Here is a 12074-nt window from a genome sequence, read left to right on the forward strand (position 1 = left end):
TAAATTGTCTTTCCCAAGTGTTCATTGAGAGATAAGAAGCAGAGAAAACCACGCCATGCAAACTTCAGTGTAACATATTTCTATGAACAAACTGAACATGGACGAGGATTGAAGCTCACCTGACGCGCCGCTCTTCTGGCCTCCCAGTACGGTTTGGACTCTTCCACGGCTTTCCCGATCTTCTTGACCTGCTCCTCCAGTTTGACCGTGGCCTCCGCTAGGATGGCACGAAACTTCTGTCGAGAGTCCTACAGAACAGAGAACTTTTGGGGTGAGTAAATCTAAAATCAAATGCACATATCCTCAAGTATATCACTAGAAAGTCTGTTACAATGTATCTTGATATTCATGGTACAAACCTTACACATTTGTCAGATTCAATGTGCAGTTCTTTAGTTCAAGATGTTGATGAGTTTATTTCTGCATCAGATTTAGAAATGTAGCATTGTATCAGTGTCTCATCAATGGATGCACTGCAGTGAATGGGTGCCGTCAGAATGAGAGTCCAAACAGCTGATAAAAACACCACAATAATCCACACCACTCCAGTCCATCAGTTAATGTCATGTGAAGTGAAAAACTGTTTGTAAGAAACAAATCTGTTTTCTGAATGAGTCCATAATCCATAATAACGCTTCCTCCAGTCGAAAAAAATCCATCTCCTGTTGATTCTCGCATCAAAATCCTCCCACATATTTGCTTAGAGCTGTTTTAGTTTGTAAACAGTGCTTGATCTGTGCAGATTTTAACCGGAAGCAACCGTTTGAATTTAAAAAATACCCCTGTGACTCTCATTCTGACGGCACCCATTCACAGCAGAGGATCCATTGGTGAACAAGTGATGGAATGCTACATTTCTCTAAATCTGTTCCCATGAAGAAACAAACTCATATACATCTCAGATGGACTGAAGGTGAGTACATTTACAGCTAGTGTTCATTTCTGGCTAAAGTATGACTTAAACACAACTTTGTTCCCCAATGAAGTGCATTCACACTCCTAAAGCCCATTCAGATTTTAAAATTGCATTTTTGTGTGCAATGTGCATCAGTGCACAGTGCTGTCTAAGGCTCACACTATTTCCATGGACATCATTGTGATGCATTCAACTGTATGATCTACTGAATAAAAGACAGGGACAGATGAATACTTGTCTTTGTGTTGACAGGCGTATTCAAGAGTGAATTACAGTGCATGCAGTCTGTGAAATCTGAATAAATCTCAATGCATTGAAAGGCTCATCATATCCAGGCAGCGTGAACTGCATGTTCAGGACTCTCTATGAATTATGAGTGTCCATCTTTCAGTTTCACAGCAATGAAATGCTTCAAAAATCAGCCTTTTGTAGCTCCCTGAAAAGCGCTGCTTCAGCTAACTCAATTCAGCATTTAACAGAGTTAAGAAAGTATCCACACCTTGCTTTCTAGACAGAAAACTCCCTCTCATGCTAAAGAAACTCTCATGCTTGTTGCATAAGATGAGCAGAGGGCAAGCGGTGTCCAGCTCTTGAATGAATCTGTCTTTCGGATGGGTTCGGCCTCGCTCAGATGATATATTGTAAAACACTGACATCCTACATTCCTTCCACACGAACCTCAATGACAAAAAGCACGTCCAGAGGCGATTTAGACTTCCTCCGACAGATTGACACTTCCTGGTTCATTCTGCTGAATAAACCACAGGCCAAACAGAGTCAGAGTCTTAGAACAATCTGACAAGCGAACAAATTAGTCCTGAATCTGAAATAAGAGGCCTTTAAGAAGACTTATAATGTTGCACAAAGTGAAACTAAAACTATAAAAAAAATATGTCTAATAAAAAAAAAACAAAGATTGCCTTAGCAGCAGTTTTATTTTAATACCATTGGAGACAGTTTTATTTTATATTTTCAGTTGTCATTTTCATTTTAGCTTTATTAATTGACTTGCAAGTTTTGATTTGTTTTTAATATGGCTATTTTTATTTAAGTTTTAGTTATTTTAGTGCATACAAGTTAAAACTACATGAAAATGAGAAATGCTGCATTGGTAACCAGATTAATTAAAATACATATAATAACGTTTTCCATTTTAGTTTTAGTTAACTATAATAACGCTGCTAGTCAGCTAATTAAAATAGGTTTAGGATGAAGCATTAAAATTACTAACTGGGGAAATTTTCTTTAAAACATTATTGTTAATTAATTAAAACAAAATAGCATTAAATTAAATTTAAATTAAATTCATACAAAAAATACAGTTAATTCTAAATATTTAATATTAAAATTACAAGATATTAAAACAAATTAAATAAATATTACAATAATATGAATAACATAATACACAAATAATATTCTACATTAGTTCGGATTCATTCCTGTTAAGGCAAATTTGACAACAATACAGATTTAGATTATCACTGTATTTTGATTATTATTTTCTGACACTAACAACATTTTTTTGTTTGGAACATGGTTAGAATCATGATATTCTTCTAAAACACATTCGTTTACCTTGGTTTACCATCACAGTACTTTTTTTTGGAAGGGTACATATGCTATTTTTAAAAAGGAAGTAATTAATCTTCTGAAACAAAACATGGAAATGAACATTTCTGATACCAATTTAGCAACTGGCAATTACTTCTGTGTGTTTCTCCTCGAGAAGAACGCCATCCAGGTTTGGAATGACAAACATTTCCTAAACTACTCCTTTAGCTGTCGTGGCCTGTGGCTTTCAAGCCAGGAATTCCAGACTCGGATAGAGAGATTTCCTCCGTCTGCTCAACAGATATACGGTGTGTCAGTCACAGGCAAGAAACTTCCTATTGGTCAGCAGCGGAAGGGGAGGCCTGAGTGTTTAGACATTTTCCACTTTGGAATTCCACCCGCAACCATTTTCAGTGAAAACAGTGACACCACAAAGCAAGCATGTGAACCTTACCTCCAGTTCTGTCTCCCATCGGTTGATGTTATCTGTAGACTGATTCAGTTTCTCCAGTTCACCCTGCAGAAGAGATAAAGCAAGGCAGAGGAGTTAAAATCACAGTAGATGTCTCTTGCAATACCAGCAGGCCGACAACATCTGGAAAGTGTTATTCAAGTAACCCAACACTGAGATTAAGCTCATATGTATGCTTGTCCTGCGATGTTAGCTACACGCTGATGACACACACATGTTGCTTTCATTACAACATCATGCGTTTATTTTCTTTCATGGGAAGAGGATGAAAAACCAGTTCATCTAGCACAACTAGCACACAGTCTGATACAGAAAGGTTCTTACTTTCGAGAGAAAAGCATAGTTTAAAATGCATTAGAAGTGTCATTTCTTTGGAAACAAAGTACAACAAGTGGCCATTTGAAGCAAAACATTACACAGAAAGAGGTATGATCAAATAATGTTTTATAATAATGTATCTGAAAAGACAAAAAATATATCTCAATAAATTAATCTAAAGCTTGCTTGATAATGTCTAAAGGCCTATGTCATTGCATTAGAAAATGACTCATATAAGGTCTGTACAACAGATACATTTGACACTTTTAGGTGTTTTCTAGTGAATATAACGCATCGTATTATTCTTACACTTTGTAAATATGACTTAATTCTGTATGCAGTGCACGTGAGCTTAACGCTTTCCCTTACAGAGGAAAATGAGTTCTAAATATGACGTCAAAGTAAACATGATTGTCTACGAGGTTCCACAATGTAACAAAACAATGAAACAATGTTGCAGAATATAACAGATGATGTAAAGATGGGGTTCCCCTTATCAGAGCAAACAGCAGCTGCTGAACTTTTTGAACAAACAGAACATTATCTGATCGGATTTTAATGCATGAAGCTTTCTGATGGATGTAGCCTAGGTATGATAGGATCTGACTGAGCTTTAATCCAATCAGAGTTTGATTGCTCGGTCTAACTTCAGATCTGGTTTGGGGAAGGTTAAACATAACTGAGACAAAAATCGGAATATATACAGGCTATGTCGATGTGAATTGTGGATTGTGTTGCTGTGTACCTGAATCCTCGGATCAACCTCCTCTGCCTCCAGAGATTCCGAGTCTTCATCAGACTTGTTATCTTTCTCCGTGTCGTTCATTTCGATAGCAGACGTGATTCGTCTATTACTGGCCGAACAAAGCGGGTCTCTGTCCGGGATAACGGGCTCGGATGATCCGCGCTCAATCCATTAGTAGGTACATCCAGAATACACGTTTAAAAGAAAAGCGTACGATCTTTTCTCATATCCCAAAGAGACAAAAACAGGCTACTTAATCTGCCGAGACACAAACTCTCACACTCACACAACACAACACAGCGCAGACTGGAGAAAGAGAAGCTCGGCGGAGATCTAGCCCGCCCCCTCCGACACACACACACACACACACTCGCTGTCCTGCGTGAGGGTCACTGCAGTTCACACACACACACACACACACACACACACAAACACTGACTGACACACTGAAGCAGGCTTATCTTAGTATTATCCATTAGAACAGTATTTATTAATATTTAGAATGTACAGTTTCCATTTTAGTTATGATTCACATGCATTAGACATTATTTTAGCATTGGCGTTATATTTTAGATTCAGTTTTTGCAGCTATACTTCAACTTATTTTATCTAAATTAATTGCCAAGGCAACATACATCTTTTTCTTTATAATATTTATTTTACATTATATACATACATACATACATATATATATATATATATATATATATATATATATATATATATATATATATATATATATATATATATATATATATATATATATATATATATATGTAACGATGTGTGTGTGTGTGTTAGGTGAAAACTGTTAGCCTGGATGCCACTGTAAGTTGCTTTGGATGAAAGTGTCTGCTAAATTCATACATTTATTTATGTATTTATTTATTTATTCGTATATATTAGTTTTTATTATTAAATAGATAATTTAAAGTCATATGTTGTGTTATATGTTTATCAAAATGATTTTTCTAGCACTTTATCATATTCTCTGTCAGAAATACCAATTTACTTTTTATTTGCTTTTACTATTTGCTTTTTCAACCTTGTCAGACACATAAAAAATACTGAAGAGACTTCAGGCACTAAACTGAGTTTAAACTCCAAAATCCCAATGATTTATAAATATTTATTACTCTCATTCTGTGAATGTTAGCTCATACAGGTGATTCATGTCTTTGCAGTTTTCTTCTCAGTCAGTTTGCAAAATACCAAACATGCATAAATTTTCCAGGTTCAGTCCAGTTAGCTCTTCTGTGATGTCAAAACAAAAACTCTGTGTCAAACATAAACACTGACACACTGATGCTCAGATATAGTTCAGTTACTTATTAATACTCTGCTTTTCAGGAGCCTGTTTACAGTTCATATAATATAAACCCCCTTCTAAAAATGTATTATTAGATTAGATTAGATTCAACTTTATTGTCAGAGTTAATGAAATGCAGTTAACGTCTAACCAGAAGTGCAAGAATATAGTGTTTTATATACAGTACATATAAGTGCAGAGTAAGTGCAGCTATGATTTACAAAATGTACAGTGGAGTTGCTATAGACAGTATTGAGCAGATTATATACAGAATATAAATAGGAATGCAATGTAGGATTATATGTTCATTATGAACAGCAGCAATGTAAGAACAGTGGTAATAAAGTTTGATGAGTGTACATTAGTATTGTTAAACAATGTATTCTATGCAAAATATCAGTAGTGCAATAATATTTTTATAGAAATTGTTTACTGTGCTTTGTACAGTAACAACGTTAGACAGTTTACAGTTTAACAGTTTGAACAATGTGCAGTCTGTGCAAAATATGAGTAGTGCAAATACATGTATGTAAAGTACTGTGATCAGTGCAGTAAAAAAGCAGGTGCAGGTTAGATTGGTGGTGTGGAGTTCAGAAGTGTCACATCCTCGGGAAGAAGCTCTTCCTGAGGCTGCTAGTGCGAGAGCGCAGGCTCCTGTAACACCTGCCGGATGGAAGGAGGGTGAAGAGTCCATGGTTAGGGTGAGGGCATCCTTGATGATGTTCCTTGTCCTGCCAAGGCAGCGCTTATGATAAATGTTCTCAATGGAGGTTAACTGGGTGCCGGTGATCCGTTGAGCAGTTTTCACCACCCGCTGGAGTGCTTTGCGTTCAGATGCAGAGCATTGCTGTACCACACTGAGATGTAGTTTGTGAGTATGCTCTCAATGGTACAGTGGTAGAACAGGAACACATTCATGGGTGAATAGGGAGTACAGTAGAGGGCTCAGTACGCAGCCCTGTGGCACGCCGGTGTTCAAGGTGATGATGGAGGAGGAGAGGTTATCTAACTTAACAAACTGGGGTCTGTTAGTCAGAAAATCTAGAATCCAGTTGCAGAGGGATGTGCTGATTCCAAGCTGGCTGAGCTTGGAGATCAGCTTGGAGGGGATTATAGTGGGATTTTAGAGGGTTACAACCAGCCTCTCAAAGCACTTGGCAATGATGGGGTGAGTGCAACAGGACAGAAGTCGTTAAGGGCTGAGGCATTGTAATGCTTCATTACTGGCACGGTGGTGGAGGGATTGAAACTAGTGGGGACAGTTGCCTGGGCCAGGGACAGATTGAATATGTCTGTGAAGACCTCAGCTAGCTGCTCCGCACATTCACCTTACACAGAGTGGCGTAAACATCAGAGGTGGGGAGTGTGAGAGGCAGTTCATTGGGTGGATGCTCAGCTTTGAGGGAGACCTCCTTATTATTTTGATTAAAACGGGCATCAAAGTGATTGAGCTTGTCAGAGAGAGAGGCAGAGCTGGAGGGAGGCACAGTGCTGGGTGGTTTGTAGTCTGTGATAGTTTGTATGCCTGGCCACATATACGCCGGGGGTCTGAAGAATTAAAGTGTTCATCAGTCCTCGTTTATGTGTGAGTTTGGCCTGTTGAAAAAAGAAAAAGAAAGACATTTTATATTAGAAGTTTAATAACAGTTTTAAAGGCATTCCATATTCCAAAATTGTACATCCTTTCAAAAATAGGTTATTAAATTATTTTGCTATCTTTATTAAGTTAAATTTGACATTTTTGACTATTACATGTTTATTATTATTGTTGTAAATAATAAAATAATAATAATAATAATAAAATAAAAATAATAAAATAATACATAATACATGATGTAAATAATATAAAATAATCTGTATGTAATACATACAGATGCTAATATATGTGCCGATTCCCCTTTAATTACAATTTTGGACAAATGTCTTCTGATTTAGGAACATCTTGGGGATGTCATAATGATTTTTGGCTTCATATGGAAATAGATGCACAAGTCATAATGGCTAAAAGTGTCCCACATTACCCTATGTTGTCATAACGTTAACCTTGGAGATTGAAAATTTTTCATTTTTTGAGACCCCAGGAAATATACACACAAATAGGTATAAAGTATATTGTAGGCTAATATAAATTGTCAAGTAACAAATTAAAAGCTATATTCACTGAATAAAAAAAACGACCAAATGTGTTTGACTTCTTTTCAGTGGGATGCAAACAAGAACCTTAAAAAAAAGTGCTGTAAAGAGTGATCTGTTTAAGCCCACTGAAATGCTCCAGTGCAAACGATGCAGACACATCAATCAGCTTCTCTGTGTTTTAGGTTAAAAAATAAAATAAAATAACCTTAAACTAACACAGATTAAATAAAATAACTCATGCATGTCCAAATTCATGTCCTTAATATTAAGTTTTATTAAAATGCTACCATGACGTCTGTTTTTATATTGTGTATCAACAGTAACGTTATACATATGTATATTGTTTGGATTAACTAGACGAGTAACGTTAGACAGACATGAATGTTTATTCATAACCGTACTGAAAATAAGTAAATATTGTAGCTGATGCTAAATGTCTAGCTAACAAGCTTGCTGGTGCTAACTTGAGGTAATTTTTATAAATAATGTCCAAATATTTTTATTCAACCACCTATATATATATATAGATTACATCCAGGGACAAAAGAAAGGATGTGATGTTCAGAACATGGGAACTACAGTAATTATCAAAGAGGGGAAGAGATGCACCCCGTTTGGCCAGGGGTGTTTTTACACCACACACAAGGTTTGAGAAGGAAAAAATCATTATGAAAATAATAATATTTTCCTTAAAATGTTCTTCCGAACTTCAGGCCTTATTATCATGTCATATATAAATGTGATGTTCTGTAGAACCACTATCTTTAAAACACTTTAAAACACAAGTCCATATCTGCAACAAAAATATATCTTGACTCCATATAGTGGTTATTTTGGAAAAAATCCCAGGTATTTGGAGCAGTAGGATTATAAAAAAAAGTGCTAATATAAAATTAAATTAGCCTATATAAAATTGCAAACATCTATCTTTCAGTACTTTTTTACTTAAGTACATAACAAATTGAGTACTTTTGTACTTTCACATGAGTAAAATTGAAAAAGGAGTACTTTTACTTTTACTGGAGTAATATTTTATTATACGTATCTGTACCTTTCCTTAAGTTTATTTATTTAATTTTAACTTTTTATTCATCAAAGAATCCTGAAAAAAGTATCACAGATTCCAAAATAATATTTGGTAGCACAACTATTAATAGTTCTAATAATAAATCATCATATTTTCATGATTTCTAAAGATCATGTGACACTGAAGACTGGAGGAATGATGCTGAAAATACAGCAAATAGATTATATTTTAAAGGATATTAAAATATAAACCATTATTTTATATATTTTATTTTGATAATTTAGAATTATTACTGAAATACAACCTTTTTTTGTTTCAAACAGTTCATTGAACAATAATAAATGAAGTACCTGAAGCTGACAATGAAGTAAATGTATAATAATTAGCAAAGATGATTAATTTAGCGCTGTAAAGGCGCGTGTGAGGGGCTGAGACGCGCAGCGGAGCGTCAGATGCGCGTGAGGACCAAACACAGCAGAACGGTAGGAAACTTCACTCCTCTTATTATTTCTCTTTTACTATAGCGATTTATTTTTAGATACGTGATCTGAGTCTTTCATAGATTAGTAGAGTATTTAGAGTATTGAGTTATTAGAGAAATTGAGTTATTTTTTACATTCTTTGGTCGAGGTTTTCAGATCGGCACTTCGGAGCCTGTTCGCGACTCGGTTGATTCAGATCGGCACATCGGAGCATGTTCGCGACTCGGTTGATTCAGATCGGGACTTCGGAGCCTGTTCGCGACTCGGTTGATTCAATCGGCACTTCGGAGCATGTTCACGACTCGGTTGATTCAGATCGGGTCTTCGGAGCCTGTTCGCTACTCGGTTGATTCAGATCGGCACTTCGGAGCATGTTCGCCACTCGGTTGATTCAGATCGGTTTTTCGGAGCCTGTTCGCGACTCGGTTGATTCAGATCGGCACTTCGGAGCATGTTCGCGACTCGGTTGATTCAGATCGGCACTTCGGAGCCTGTTCGCGACTCGGTTGATTCAGATCGGCACTTCGGAGCCTTTTTCGCGACTCGGTTGATTCAGATCGGCACTTCGGAGCCTTTTCGCGACTCGGTTGATTCAGATCGGCACTTCGGAGCCTGTTCGCGACTCGGTTGATTCAGATCGGCACTTCGGAGCATGTTCGCGACTCGGTTGATTCAGATCGGCACTTCGGAGCCTGTTCGCGACTCGGTTGATTCAGATCGGCACATGGACATCGAAGGTCTGGACATCGAAGCAGGAAGTGTTTGTCAAACAGTAAATTTTATTATTATTTTTTTACCTGTCGATTCAGTATGTACATGGACACACACACAAAGGTGAACACACTCTAGACTTAATCATCAGTAGAGCTCTAAACTTTTCATCCATTGTTATTAAGGACGTTATTCATAACCGTACTGAAAATAAGTAAATATTGTTAGCTGATGCTAACTGTCTAGCTAACAAGCTTGCTGGTGCTAACTTGAGGTAATTTATATATATATATATATATGGATTACATCTGGGGAGAAAAGAAAGGATGTGATGTTCAGAACATGGTAATTACAGTAATTATCAAAGAGGGGAAGAGAGAGATGCACCCCGTTTGGCCAGGGGTGTTTTTACACCCCAGACAAGGTTTGAGAAGGAAAAAATCATTATGAAAATATATTTTCCTTAAAATCTTCAGGCCTTATTATCATGTCATATATAACTGTGATGTTCTGTAAAACAACAAACTTTAAAATACTTTGTGCTTACTGGTGAACATCAGATGGTCATCTCTGTTTTCTCTCAGGTACATCACAGTGTAAGCTTCACAGTGAACATAACTCATCAGCGTAGTCCATATCAACATCAAAAATATATCTTGACTCCATATAGTGGTTATTTTGGAAAAAATCCCAGGTATTTTGAGCAGTAGGATTATAAAAAAAGTGCTAATATAAAATTTAATTAGCCTATATAAAATTGCAAACATCTATCTTTCAGTACTTTTTTACTTAAGTACATAAAATTTTTTAGTACTTTTGTACTTTCACTTGAGTAAAATTGAAAAAGGAGTACTTCACTGGAGTAATATTTTATTATATGTAGGCTATCTGTACTTTTACTCAAGTACTTGATTTGTGTACTTCGTCCACCACTGTATATATATGTATATATAAATAAGAGGCTGTTACTCTTTGCTTTTGTGTTCCACAAAATAAAAGACATATGAGTGAGATGATGATTTATAAAGAAGACAGAAGTACATAGTAGATCAATCAGTTTTTATTTGCAATCAGAACTTGAGTTGTTTTTAATATCAGGTATGTGACCTAATCAGGTCAGGTTTGATCATGTAGGCCACAATTAGACAATAAAGTAAATTTTTATGGATTTTATATATATATATATGTCCTATAACTCCATGATTAAATTCTCCAAAGTTTGGGGGTAATTTTTTTTTATCATGTACCTTAAAAATATTATCTTTTGTATATTTTCATATAAAATGGCAACATTTGATGTAAAACATGTATTACATTTCTATTTATGACATATATAAAATGTAAATTATTTAGCATGTACTATTTAACTAATTCGCTTTTAAAAACTCTTTGGATCTACACAAAACATGCAATTGATTTTTGGATTCAAAATGTCAATTTTTACTTAAAGGTGACAAGTTTGCATCCCCTGAATATTCAGTTGTTAATGTCCCTTTGTTATATTTGCATACAGTACAATCTACTGTACAATCGAGACACTTTGTACATTATTACAACAAAATTGAGCACTTGTGATATTGGAATTTGTATTTGTAGAGAATATTTCAATAAACGATCAAGAAAATGTTTTTGGAGTTGGAAGCTTGTATTTGGTTTCTTTCTCTCTCACAAACACAACAAAACCTTCTCAAAATCTTCACTACAGGTGCATAAATCCAAATATAAATCCTATTCTCAGGCTCAGTTATACCAGATTTATGCAGGGCTGCATTTCATTTTGCTCATATTATTGAATAATTTTTTCCTGAAATGTGTTTATTAGAACTGGACATATTTACAGACTTTATGAGAACAGTAGTATTTGTAGACAAGATCATGGTAGAATGACCTGCCTTTATTAATTTGAGCAGCTGAGTCTTCAGCCATTTTCCAAAAGCACTTACCTTTTCTATTCAATTAATTTCCATTCAATTCGCTCTAATTTGTAAAATGATAATAATAATAATAATAGTAAATAAATAATTTATGTGTAGTGTGCTAGACTAAAGCCCCTTTCACAATGCAGTGGTCCCAAAAAAAAGGCAGGTCAATGTTTGTGACTAAAACATATGTGCAAACTGTAATGAAGCAGAGATCAGTTAGTTCCTCAATATTTGTTCTGAAGCTGACATCGTTCACCAGCTTAAGTGAAACAAAACACGTCACATCGTAATGTCATGTGTCTTTATGGGATCTTTATGCTTTGTGTGTGAACGCACACACAGATTCCGGAAAATCACTGGCAGAGTGAATGAACCAAAATCTAACGATCCGGGAACAATTGCCAGGACACATTACCCGTGTATGATCTAGAATCTTAGTGTGAAAGGGGCTAAACTGAGCACTTGCATAGACCCTTTGCAAACAC

General features: G+C 35.7%; 1 protein-coding gene across 1 annotated transcript; it reads right to left on the reverse strand.

Moving 5' to 3' along the window:
- Positions 1-80: 80 nt before the first annotated feature.
- LOC113120209 (SH3 domain-binding protein 5-like) lies at positions 81-4335 on the reverse strand. Its single transcript, XM_026290144.1, has 3 exons — positions 4003-4335; positions 2922-2984; positions 81-248 (listed from the first exon to the last, which is right to left on the reverse strand). Exons 1-3 carry the CDS (start codon positions 4081-4083, stop codon positions 81-83), a joined length of 312 nt encoding a protein of 103 aa, XP_026145929.1. The 5' UTR covers positions 4084-4335.
- Positions 4336-12074: the final 7739 nt, after the last annotated feature.

Source organism: Carassius auratus, chromosome 19 (genome assembly GCF_003368295.1).
Source record: "Carassius auratus strain Wakin chromosome 19, ASM336829v1, whole genome shotgun sequence".
In the NCBI taxonomy this organism is placed as follows: domain Eukaryota; kingdom Metazoa; phylum Chordata; class Actinopteri; order Cypriniformes; family Cyprinidae; genus Carassius; species Carassius auratus.

Excerpts from the sequence above, each read along its gene's own strand:
- LOC113120209 (XM_026290144.1), bottom strand. The coding sequence starts at position 4,083 with ATGAACGACACGGAGAAAGATAACAAGTCTGATGAAGACTCGGAATCT. Across the intron at positions 2,985-4,002 it reads AGGTTGATCCGAGGATTCAG|GGTGAACTGGAGAAACTGAA; the intron begins GTACACAGCAAC and ends TCTCTTCTGCAG. Across the intron at positions 249-2,921 it reads GATGGGAGACAGAACTGGAG|GACTCTCGACAGAAGTTTCG; the intron begins GTAAGGTTCACA and ends TCTGTTCTGTAG.